The sequence below is a fragment of the Capra hircus genome, chromosome 10 (genome assembly GCF_001704415.2).
Source record: "Capra hircus breed San Clemente chromosome 10, ASM170441v1, whole genome shotgun sequence".
Taxonomy (NCBI): Eukaryota; Metazoa; Chordata; class Mammalia; order Artiodactyla; family Bovidae; genus Capra; species Capra hircus.
In genome coordinates this window covers 18,023,637-18,036,734 of record NC_030817.1, presented here as the reverse complement: position 1 = coordinate 18,036,734, position 13,098 = coordinate 18,023,637, and the positions used below count along the sequence as shown (strand labels likewise).

At 36.7% G+C, this 13,098-nt stretch overlaps 1 protein-coding gene across 1 annotated transcript in view; it reads left to right on the top strand.

Moving 5' to 3' along the window:
- DNAL1 (dynein axonemal light chain 1) overlaps nt 2,097-13,098 on the top strand; it is a 38,731-nt gene continuing 27,729 nt past the window's right edge. The window contains exons 1-2 of the mRNA XM_005686055.3: nt 2,097-2,215; nt 9,440-9,478. Of these exons, the coding sequence (XP_005686112.1) occupies nt 2,213-2,215; nt 9,440-9,478 (42 nt within the window). The 5' untranslated portion in view covers nt 2,097-2,212. The remainder of the gene's footprint in view (nt 2,216-9,439; nt 9,479-13,098) is intronic.

Here is a 13,098-nt window from a genome sequence, read left to right as displayed (position 1 = left end):
AACGGAAATAAAAACAAAAATAAACAAATGGGACCTAATTAAACTTAAAAGCTTTTGCACAGTGAAGGAAACCATAAGCAAGGTGAAAACAGCCCTCAGAATGGGAGAAAGTAACAGTAAATGAAACAACTGACAAAGAATTAAGCTCCAAATTAAATAAGCAGCTCAATACCAGAAAAATGAACAGCCCTATCAAAAACAGCAAAAGACCTAAACAGACATTTCTCCAAAGACATACAGATGGCTAATAAACACATGGAAAGATGCTCACTATCACTCATTATTCAGTGCAGTTCAGTCGCTCAGTCGTGTCCGACTCTTTGCAACCCCATGAATTGCAGCACGCCAGGCCTCCCTGTCCATCACCAACTCCCGGAGTTCACTCAGACTCACGTCCATTGAGTCCGTGATGCCATCCAGCCATCTCATCCTCTGTCGTCCCCTTCTCCTCCTGCCCCCAATCCCTCCCAGCATCAGGGTCTTTTCCAATGAGTCAACTCTTTGCATGAAGTGGCCAAAGTACTGGAGCTTCAGCTTTAGCATCATTCCTTCCAAAGAAATCCCAGGGTTGATCTCCTTTAGAATGGACTGGTTGGATCTCCTTGCAGTCCAAGGGACTCTCAAGAGTCTTCTCCAACACCACAGTTCAAAAGCATCAATTCTTTGGTGCTCAGCCTTCTTCACAGTCCAACTCTCACATCCATACATGACCACAGGAAAAACCATAGCCTTGACTAGACGGACCTTAGTCGGCAAAGTAATGTCCCTGCTTTTGAATATACTATCTAGGTTGGTTATAACTTTTCTTCCAAGGAGTAAGTGTTTTTTAATTTCATGGCTGCAGTCACCATCTGCAGTGATTTTGGAGCCCCCAAAAATAAAGTCTGACAGTGTTTCTACTGTTTCCCCCATCTATTTCCCATGAAGTGATGGGACCAGATGCCATGATCTTCGTTTTCTGAATGTTGAGCTTTAAGCCAACTTTTTCACTCTCCTCTTTCACTTTCATCAAGAGGCTTTTTAGCTCCTCTTCACTTTCTGCCATAAGGGTGGTGTCATCTGCATATCTGAGGTTATTTTATCAAAACCACAATGAGGTATCATCTCACTCCAGTCAGTATGGCAATAATCAAAAAGCCTACAAACAATAAATGCTGGAGAGGGTGTGGAGAAAAGGGAACCCTCTCATACTGCTGCTGGGAATGCAAACTGGTACAGCCACTATGGCGAACAGTGTCGCGATTCCTTAAAACACTGGGAATAGAACTGCCATGTGACCCAGCAATCCCACAGAATAAGAGAAATACATGTACCCTTAATGTTCATTTCAGCACTATTTACAATAGCAATATGGAAGCAACCTAGATGTCCATCAGCAGATGAATGGATAAAGAAGTCGTGGTACACATACACAATGGACTATTACTCAGCTATAAAAAGGAATGCATTTGAGTCAGTTCTAATGAGGTGGATGAAACTAGAATCTATTATATAAAGTGAAGCCAGAGAAAAACAAATACTGTATATTAACATATATATATATATATGGAATTTAGAAAGACGGTACTGGCAATCCTACATGCAAGGCAGCAAAGGAGACACAGATGTAAGAACAGGCTTTTGGACTCAGTGGGAGAAGGCAAGGGTGGGATGATTTGAGACAACAGCATTGAAATATGTACATTACAATACAGAAAAGGGATGGCCAGTGAAAGTTCAATGCACAAAGCAGGGCACCCAAAGCCTGTGCTCTGAGACAACCCTGAGAGGGGTGGGGTGGGGTGGGGTGGGGTGGGGTGGGGTGGGGTGGGGTGGGGTGGGGTGGGGTGGGGTTGGGCTGGGGAGTGGAGGGAACTGTTACAGGGAGGTTTAAAAGCTTTAAACTCTAAGCACCTACGTCACTCCAGATTAGCCTGAAACTACTTTCACAAGAGAAAAAGATATCTCCCCCACCTCTCTACGAGGTTAAGCTCCTGAGCTCCCTAAATCACTCTCAGCTACGATGCAGTCCCTGGGAAGCGAGCGCCGCAGAACGAGACGACCGGGGCGAACGCTCGCACGGTCCCACAATGCCCCGCTCGCGCCACCGTGAGGGCGGAGAGAAAAGACGGCTGCCGGTGTAGGGAATCCGACGCGAGCTCCGAGAAGTGCGCGTGCGCACTGACCCCGGCGGACCCTAGCAACCAGAGCAGTGACAGTAGCAACCGCCGGAATGGTAAGTACCCTCTAGGCCTCGCAGCCAAAGCTGCAAGTAGATTGGAAGTGGAAAAGGGTAACTGTGGAGGGTTGAGGGTGGGGGACATCCTCGAACACCGGAAGGGAGCAAGTAGCGGATGCCTGCTCGGTGGATTCAGAGGCCTGGGGCGAAAGAGAAGCCCTGCCATTGGGTTGTCTGGGGGTGAGGGCGGCCCGGGCAGAGAAAAGGCAGGGCAAAGAGCAGAAAATTCTCGAAAAAGAGCGGATTAGAGTGGGACAAGTGATGGAAGGGAGAGTGTGAATAAGGATATCTTTTTAATATAAGCAATTTACCCTCCCACCCCCAAGCGAGATGGAGGGTGGGGTTGGTTAGGAGAGACTGTGTAACACTGGTTGCTGCAATGTTTATAAACCTGTGATGTCACTATGTTCCACTCTGAACGACTCCCAGTTCAGTCGTTAGTAAACATTGTAAAACCCTCTCTGATAGAACATATTAGGATAGTGTTTCTCAAATTTAAGTATGCATAAGTATGATTTTGGACTAAAGTGAAGTGCTGATTATGAATTTTTAACATAAGTGGGGTTTTTCAGAAATGTGCATTTCAAGTGACTCTAAAATTAGAGAGCTCCTCCTGACACTTTGAGAAATATTGCTGTCTTAGGCTTGAAATCTGTCGGTGGTCTATCCAATCAAATCTCTTTATGAAGTAATGATTTTACCTAGTGATGTTCATTTCCTACTTAAAGTGAGCACTGTCTTGCTTAGATACTTGGTAGATTCAACTAGTAGTTTGAGTTGTTGGTTGGCTAAAGACCCAACCAAAGCTATTTAGCAAGGTATGTGATTGTCCTGCCTAAGGGAAATATTTATTGTTGTTCAGTTGCTAAATCGTGTCCTACTTTTTGCAGTCCCATGGATTGCAGCAGGCCAGACTTCCCTTGTCCTTCACTTTCTCCAGAGTTTGCTCAAACTCATGTCCATTGAGTTCATGAGGCTCTCTGTCTTATCCTCTGCCATCTATTTTTCCTTTTGTCTTCAATCTTTCCCAGCAACAGGGTCTTTTCCAATGTGAAATATTTATAAAGAATAAGTTTAATTTTCTGCTATTGAAGTGAGCAGAAATTGAACCCTGGAAATTCAGATGATGAGGAAAACATGCCTGCCCTCAGCCACCAGGTTAAATTCTGCTCTTAAAAGTAGTTTCCCTTCTACATTTCTTACTATATTCCACAAGCATTTAGCTGAAAAAAGAAAAAAGGAAAGTTTAAAAATTCTGGAACATAGATTTATATTCAGGTGAAGAAATAACCGGCCCTAAATAATTCTGAAAGTAGGAACCGTAAGAATTATTGAAAATCTTCAAATAGAGAATCGGAATTCGTAGTTAAGTGAAGCTCGCTGAAGCTGCAAGCTTGTAGTTTTGGGGCCCTCTAGAAATACTGTCCCACGTAATTTTTTATTTAAGAAAATTAGCTTCTAGTGTCTTAAAAATGATCATATTTTACACCAAAATGCAGATTTTTGGCTTCTCTGAAAAATCCGAAATACCATATTTTACTATCAGACACATCTTTTTTCGTATTTTTGTATTACTGAAATATGATGGTGTGATATAATTGGCAGCATATTTTCTTTCCTGATGGTATATAAAGTAAGGGTGTGGCTTTCAATTAACAAGAGTTTTCATATTTGAAGAAATGTGATATTAGGGTAACCCTGGTCCCAAGTCCTACCTGCCAGTGGTTTTCTAGAACCAAATAGTGGTTGTCCTCTTTGCATGGCCAGCTTTACCCATTAATAATGTCCACTGGTTATTTAGATATTTCAGGTTTTAACTCCTGTTACCTATAGGGGAACTAGTCATTTTATAGACCAATTTATGGATTACTTGATTGTTTCCAACTTGAAAGTGTTCCTATAAGTGTCTTTTTTTTGGATCCATCCATGGATTTCTCTGTGGGCTTCCCTGGTGGCTCAGAGGTTAAAGCGTCTGCCTGCAGTGCGGGAGACCTAGGTTCGATCCCTAGGTCGAGAAGATTCCCTGGAGAAGGAAATGGCAACCCACTCCAGTATTCTTGCCTGGAGAATCCCATAGACGGAGGAGCCTGGTGGGCTACAGTCCATGGGGTTGCAAAGAGTCAGACACAACTGAGCAATTCACTTTCACTTTTCTTTAGTGACTCAGTGGTACAGAATCCGCTGGCCAAAGCAGGAGACATGGGTTTGATCCTTGGGTTGGGAAGATCCCCTGGAGAAGGAAATGGCAATCCACTCCAGTATTCTTGCCTGGGAAATCCCAGGGACAGAGGAGCCTGGCAGGCTACAGTCCATGAGGTTGTAAAGAGTCGGACATGACTTAATGACTAAAGCAACAACAAGGATTTCCCAGGAAAATATACCCAGGAGTGAGATTGTGGGATCATAGGGTCTCTGCATACTTAATTTCCCTAGGCGTTGTCAGATTGGGTTCCAGAACAGCTATACTATTTCTTACTTCCTTCAGTGATGCATGAAAGTTTCTATTTCTCTACATTCTCACCAGTTTTCTGACTTTTGCCTATATGAGGATGTATTTTAGTATCCCATTGTTTTACTGCATTTCTCTGATTTTTAGTGAGTTCAAATAGCTCATTGTTAGTCATCATCTGGATTTCAGTTTCTGTAAATTTTCTGTATATATTTTTTGCCAACTTTTCCCTTTTTTTAATTTGTTTTTTAAATTTCCGGAGTTCCTTGTATATTCTAGATATTAGTCTTTCGTTGGTTTTATTTTGAAAATATCTCTCAATTTTTCTAACTTGTCAACAGTGTCCTGCATTTGCTGTATTCTAGTATTTATTAGTTTATTCTATTGCATTTTCTACACAGGTGATCATCTACACATAGTTTTATTTTTTAGTGTAATATTGATAAAGATCTTTTGTACCATGTTAAACAGTAGCAATGATAGGAGATAGGCATCCTTGATGTGTCTGGGATCTTAAAGAGAATACTTTTTTCTTTTCTATTGAAGTATAGTTGATTTACAATGTTGTGTTGTTTTCTGGTATGTAGCAAAGTGATTCAGTTACATGTGTTTATATATATATATTCTTTTTCATATTCTTTCCATTATAGTTTATTTCAAGACATTGAATACAGTTCCCTGTCCTAAACAGGGACATTGTTGTTTATCTATTTTATAAATAGTATGTATATGTTGCTCCTAAATTCCTAACTTATCTCTCCTCCATTTTTTCCCTTTGGTAACCGTAAGTTTGTTTTCTATGTCGTGAGTCTACCTTTGTTTTGTAAATAAGTTAGTTTGTAAATTTTTTTTTAGGTTCCACATATAAGTGATATCATATGATATTTGTCTTTCTCTGTCTGGCTTACTTCACTCAGTATGATAATCTCTAGGTCCATCCATATTGCTGCAAATGGCATTATTTCATTCTTTTATGGCTGAGTAGTATTCTGTTGTACATATGTATATACCACATCTTCTTTATCCATTCATCTGTCAATGGACATTTAGCCATGTCTTGGCTATTGTAGAATAGTGCCTCAGTGAACACTAGAATGCATATATCTTTTCAAACTATGGTTTTCTCCAGATATATGCCCAGGAGTAGGGCTGCTGGATCATATAGTAGTTCACTTTCTAGTTTTTTTAAAGAACTTCCATTCCATTTTCTGTACTGGCTGCACCAATTTACAGTCCCACCAAAAGGGCAGGAGTGTTCTCTTTTCTCCACACCCTTGCCAACATTTAGTATTTGTGGACTTGAAATTAAAATTTTTTTTTGTTGAAGTATTGTTGATGGTTTTGAAATTATGGTGCTGGAGAAGACTCTTAAGAGTCCCTTGCACTTTGAGGACATCAAATCAGTCAATCCTAAAGGAAATCAACCCTGAATATTCATTGGAAGGACTGTTGCTGAAGCTCCAATACTCTGGCCACCTAATATGAAGAGCCAACTCATTGGAAAAGACCCTAATGCTGGGAAAGATTGAAGGCAAAACAAGCTCCAAGAGATAGTGGATGACAGAGGAGCCAAGCATGCTGCAGTCTGGGGTCACAAAGAGTCAGACACAACTTAGCAACTGAGTAACAATGTCAACAACAACAACATAGCTGATTTACAGTGTTGTGTTAGTTTCAGGTGACAGCAAAGTGAAACAGTATAGACTTTTCAATGATGGCTGTTCTGACCCATGTGAGGTGATAGCTCTTTGTAGTTTTGATTTGCATTTCTCTAATAATTAGTGATGTTGAAAATCCTTCACGTGCCTATTGGCCATCTGTATGTCTTCTTTGGAGAAATGTCTGTTTAGGTTTTCTGCTCATTTTCTCAGTGGGTTGTTTGTTTGTTTTTTACCATACCATGCAGCATGTGGGATCCTGTTTCCCAACTAGGAATTGAACCTATGCCCCCTGTAGTGGAAGCATGGAGTTTTAACCGCTGGACCACCAGGGAAGTCCTTGAATTTTTGTTGTTGTTGTTGTTACTGACTTATATGAGCTGTTTGTATACTTTGGAAATTAAGCCCTTCATCAATCACATCATTTACAAATAATTTCTTCCAACCCACAGGTTGTTTTGTTTATGGTGGTTTTGCTGTGCAAAACTTTTGAGTTTCATTAGGTCCCATTTGTTTATTTTTGTTTTTATTTCTTTTACCTTTTGTGTCTACGTTGTCTTCTAGGAGTTTGAGGATACTTTGTTACCTTCCCAATTTGGCTCACCTTGACCACCTTATTTAAAATAAATATCCACCATACACATATACACACATCCTGATACTCTTTACGGAGCTCAGCTTTTTCTTTTTCCTTAGTAATTATCACCTTCTAATATGCTATATGACTTATCTATTTATTTATTATATCAGTTACCATCGGTCTCCTAGCAATAGATGTAGATTCCCCTAAGGCAGGAATCTTTTTTCTGTTCATTGATATATCTGAAGCAAGTAGAAGAATGCTTGGTATATAGGAGGTAATCAGTGAATATTTGCTCAAATGAATGAATTTATTATTCAAGCTGGTATTGGTTAGAGCTTTTTGATATATGCATGCATGCATGCTAAGTTGCTTCAGTCGTGTCCGACTCTCCACGACCTATGGACTGTAGCCTGCTAGGCTCCTCTGTCCATGGGATTCTCCAGGCAAAAATACTGGAGTGGGTTGCCATTTCCTTCTCCGTTTTGATATATAGCTTTTATCAAGTAAGGAATTTTGCTTTAACCCTTAGTTAAAAGCTTTTAATATCAGAGGTAGAACCTTATCAAATGCTCTTTCTGCACTTACTGAAGTAAATGTAATTTCCCACTTTTAATCCATTAATAAATGTATTACATTTGTAATAGATTTTTCTGTTGTTAAACAATCTATATGCCCCTGGCATAAGCCATTTTTGATCATGATCATTATACACCATTGGCTTTGGAAATCTAATATTGTGCATCTAAGATTTTTCAAATCTGTTTTGAGAAGTAAAGAGGGCCCCTTATCTAGTTATAGCATCAAGATTATTCTAGTCTCATAAAATAAGTTGGCAGCTTTCCTTCTTTTTTTTCCTGGTTTCTGAAACAACTTGCATAACAAGGAATATCTGCTCCTTGAAAGGTTGGTAGAACTTATTTGCAGTTTATCTAGATTTGGGGCTTTAGGGGAGGAGGGTGTGGGTAAATCGCTTTGATTATCTTTTTAATTTTTAAATAGTTATTGATCTATTCATATTTTCTGATTCTTCTTGTGAGTTTTGGCATTTTTGTTTTTTTCTAGAAATGTATATTTTGGGTTTTCAAAATTATAATATTTTATTTTAAAAATCTCTGTGGTATCTGTGTCATCTCTCCTTATTTATTCTGTATTTTTAATTTGTATATCTCTCTGTTTTGCTCAGTCAGGCTTGCCAGAAACTTAAGAACCAGCGTTTAGTTTTGTTCGTCTTTTTTCTTCTCAGTCTGTTTTTCATTGATTTCTTCCTTTCTGTTTCCTTCTGCCTTCATGATGTACTTTTCCAAATATTTTGAATGCTTAATTTATTTTTTTTCTATCTCTTGCTTTCTCTTATTTTAAAAAATTTATTTTATTCAAATATAGTTGATTTGCAATGTTGTGTTTACTCCTGCTAAACAGCAAAGTGATTCAGTTATATATATATATATATATATATATATATATATATATATTCCTTTTCATATTATTTTCCATTATGGTTTATCACAGAATATTGAATATAGTTCCCTGTTCTCTTATTTTTAACTTAATGTATTTTAAGCATAAGTTTCCTTTTAAGTGTTATATTCCTCCAATTTTTACATTCTTTGTCTTTAATTTTATTATTTTACTTAAATTAATAGTTTATTTTTAACTTGTGTTATTTATTAGTGCATCTTTACTTCAGAGACATAATTCCTTTTATTATTGTTTAGGGTTCTCTATTTTATAAAATAATCTCCAGCAAAGATTCAAAGGATGTTCTTCCTTTTCTTAGCTTTTAAGTTTTTAATATCATATTAAATTGAATCTAAGATACTATTGATTATAAGGTACAACATTATTTTATCTTCTTCTAAGAAAGAAAAGTAATGATTCATGTTGTTGTACACCAGGAACCAACACAACCTTGTAAAGCAATTATCTTCCAATTAAAAAATTAAAAATAAGAAAAATAAGAAGTTGGAATTAAACTGTGACATAATTTCCTATCACTTAGAAATTTTATTTTGTATTTATTGATAGAGTTATTTTAAACGTATTTAGGCATATAGATTTTTATCATGTGTTATCCTTTGATAAACATAAAAATGAATATATATGGTATGTATATTAAATAAGATGGTTAATATTTTTCTGAATCTTCATCAGTGCTACCTGGCTACAGCAATTATAAATTTTTCCAGGTTGTAAGATGTATCCAGACTTCAAAGATATTAAAATGTAAAGGAAGATATAAATCTTAGAATAATGAAATAAGATATATTTTAATATCAGTGTTGACAGCTCTGTTTTTTGTAAACCATGTGAGAGTAAAGGATAATACATGGTACATCATGATTTCCTTAATTTCTCTGAGAGGTATTTAAGTATTTCTTATTTTAGGAAATTAAAACATTCTCTTGTCATATGAAGTCTCAAAAAAAGAAATCTTTTTAATGGTAGATGCCAGGGCTAATGATGGTTGCATGAAAATTGAGCCAACAAATCACACCAATAAAGATAACCTTGTTTTTTCTTCTCTTTTTAAGGCGAAAGCAACAACAATCAAAGAAGCCCTAGCCAGATGGGTGAGTTTATGAGTTCTTACTTCCAGAAACCATATTAGGATAAGCTTTGGACAGTTATTTAAATCTGACCATTCAATACAAGGGATCTTTTGGTATTGAAAGTGTTTAGTTATCTTGATGGTGTTAGTGGATACATGAGCCTACACACAGGTGATAAAATTATATAGACCTCAATACACACATGCAAACATATTCACACTCACATGTACAAATGAGTATAAGTAAAATTGGAAAAATCTGATTAAAGTTAGTGGATTGTATCAATATCAATATCTTGGTTGTGATACTATAATTTTGAAAAATGTTACCATTAGGGGAAACTGGGCAAAGTGTATAAAGGCTCTCTCTGTATTATTTCTTATAACTGCACATGACTCTTCAAATATCTCAATAAAAATTTCAGTTAAAAAGTCTGACCATTGGAAAATTTAAATCTGGAAAGGCTAATTTGTCTGTTACTGGGATAGCTGGAATCTGCATGTTCTTTTTCAACTTTATCGTTATTAAACCACATATCATTTTTAGGTGATAGAGTGATATGTGCTGTGGATGATCTAGGTTTTAGATAAATGATGGTTTTAATCTCTTGGAGGTTAGAACAGAGACAGTCAATGTGAACAAATGAAAATCATGCATAGACAAATGAAAAAACCTTGAATAAAAATTCTAAAATGATACTCAACATGACTGATTGTCAGAGAAATGCAAATCAAAACCCCAAAGAGATATCACCTTACACCTATTAAAATGGCTGTCATCAAAAATAGGAGAGAACAGTCTTGGTGAGGAAATGGAGAAAAGGGAACCCTTTTGCACTTTGGCGGGAATGTAAGTTGGTATAGTGTTATGGTGGAGAGGTTAATATAAACACTGTGGAGATTCCTCAAAAATTAAAAGTAGAACTACCATAAGATCCGGGAGTCCCACTTCTGGATGTATATCTGAAGGAAGTGAAATCACTATCTCAAAGAGTGATTATCCCCAGGTTCATTGCAGCATTATTCGGAATAGCCAAGACATGAAAACAACCTAAATGGCTATCAGTGGATGAATGGACAAAGAAAATGTGTATTTGTTTACAATGGAATATTACTCAGCCATAAAAAGAAGAAAGTCCTGCCATTTGTGACAACATGGAAGGACCTTGAGTGCATTATGCTAAATGATGTAGTCAGATAGGTAAAGACAATTCGAGGTTTTTTCATTTGTGATCTCACTTATATGTGAAATCTAAAAAAGCCAACTCATAGAAACAGATTATAATGGTGGTTACCAAAGTTGAGGAATGCAGGAAATGGGGAAAAGTTGGTCAAAGTGTAGAAGCTTCCAGTTATAAGATCAATAAGTTCTAGGAATCTGTATATAGCATAGTTAATGATACTGTATTATATACTCCAAAGTTGCTAAGAGAGTAATCCTAAATGTTTTCAACACATCGAAATTTATTGTATGAGGTGCTGGATGTGTTAACCTTATTCTGGTAATCATCTTGTAATATGTACATATATCAAAGTATCACATTGCATACCTTAAACATAAATAATGTTATGTGTCAATTATATCTCAATAAATCTATAAAAAGTAGTGATAATTTTGTACTGTATAGAAATATTGAATCACTTTGTTGTACACCAGAAACTAACATAGCACTGTAAGTCAATTATGTTTTAACAAACAGACAAATTCGTAGAAAAAGACACTAGATTTGCGGTAACCAGAGGCAAGGGGTAGGGATAAGGGAAACTGGATGAAGATAGTCAATAGATACAAGCTTCCAGTTACAAGATAAGTACCTACTAGAGATGCAGTGTACAAAATGATTAAATAATTAACATCGGTCCCATCGCGTCATGACAAATAGATGTGGGGAAGTGGAAACAGTGACAGATTTTATTTTCTTGGGCTCCAAAATCACTTCAGATGGTGATTGTAACCTTGAAATTAAAAGACGCTTGCTCCTTGGAAGAAAAGCTATGACAAACCCAGACAGAGTATTAAAAAGTGGAGACATCACCTTGCCAACAAAGGTCCATATAGTCAAATCTATGGTTTTTACAGTAGTCATGTATGGATGTGAGAGTTGGACCATAAAGAAGGCTGAATACCAAAGAATTGATGCTTTTGAATTGTGGTGCTGAAGAAGGTGCTTGAGAATCCCTTGGACCGCAAGGAGATCAAACCAGTCAGTCCTACAGGAAATCAACCTTCCTATTCATTGGAAGGACTGATGCTGAAGCTGAAGCTCCAATACTTTGGCCACCTGATGTGAAGAGCTGACTCACTGGAAAAGACCCTGATGCTGGGAAAGATTGAGGGCAAGAGGAGAAGAGGGCGACACAGGATGAGATCGTTGGATGGCATCACTGACTCAATGGACATGAATTTGAGCAAACTCCAGGAGATGGTGAAGGACAGGGAAGCCTGGCAAGCTGTAGTCCATGGGGTGGCGAAGAGTTGGAGAGAACTTAGCAACTGAAGAACAACAACACAGCTGTATGTTATATACCAAAGTTAAGAGAGTAAGTCCCAAGAGTTTTCATCACAAGGAAAAAAATTTTATTTCTTTTATTTTGTATTTGCTTGAGATGATGGATGTTCACTAAACTTACTGTGGTCATCATTTCATGATTATGTAAGTCAAATCAGTATGTTGTATGTCTTAAATTTATTTAGTGCTGTATATCAGTTATATCTGAAAAAATACACAAGATACATTTTTTTAAAGCACATAGTAATGTTAGGAAATGGCATTGTAAAAAATGTGCATTAAACTTAAACAAATATTTTGAATATAAAATTCTATAAAGTTTGTGGGGAGGGAGGTGGGAGGGGGGTTCATGTTTGGGAACGCATGTAAGAATTAAAGATTTTAAAATTAAAAAAAAAATTCTATAAAGTTTGAATGGTTGTATTTCAGCATTATGGATAGAATTTCCAGAGAGTATAGAGATGGCTCCTCAATTTCTATCCCCAATGATAGCTTATTTGACTGTATTATCAGTTTTTTATATAATAATGTATCTTTGCTTTTGTAGCTGGGCTTTAAATAAAAAGTCTTTCAAGAAACTTGGTGTCTATGGAAAACAGACAAAGTGGCTAGGATAATGAAATATTTGAATTCTTGTTTTTAGTGCTTATAAGTTTCTTTATACCCTAATTGCAATTTAAAAATTCCTTTTCTGTTTAGCTAGTGATAAATCTGTTTTGTTTCATTAAAAAAGTATAGAGTAGGCTTAGTATTCAATACAGTTTCCTTGAAGCAGATTTTAGGATAACATAATAATATTTATATTAACAAGTGGTTAATGATGCTTGGTTTATAATAACAAGTAGTTGGCTATTTGGTTTGGTTTGTACATTTTATTTCTAGATTATATTATGGCCATAAGTCTTTAAGATTATTTGAAGATATCATGCTCATTCTTACTCTCATTAACACAACATTTATTAAAGATGTCAGTCTCCCATCTCCTAACCTACGGCCCACAAAAAAATACCGAGTGGATGTGTATTAGATGTCTTTCAACTGATTATATATTTTCTATTATTGATGTGTTATGATTTGATTTTTTTTAAAGCCTCTTTTGTGTCTTATATCACACTAGTTATAGAAAACATGA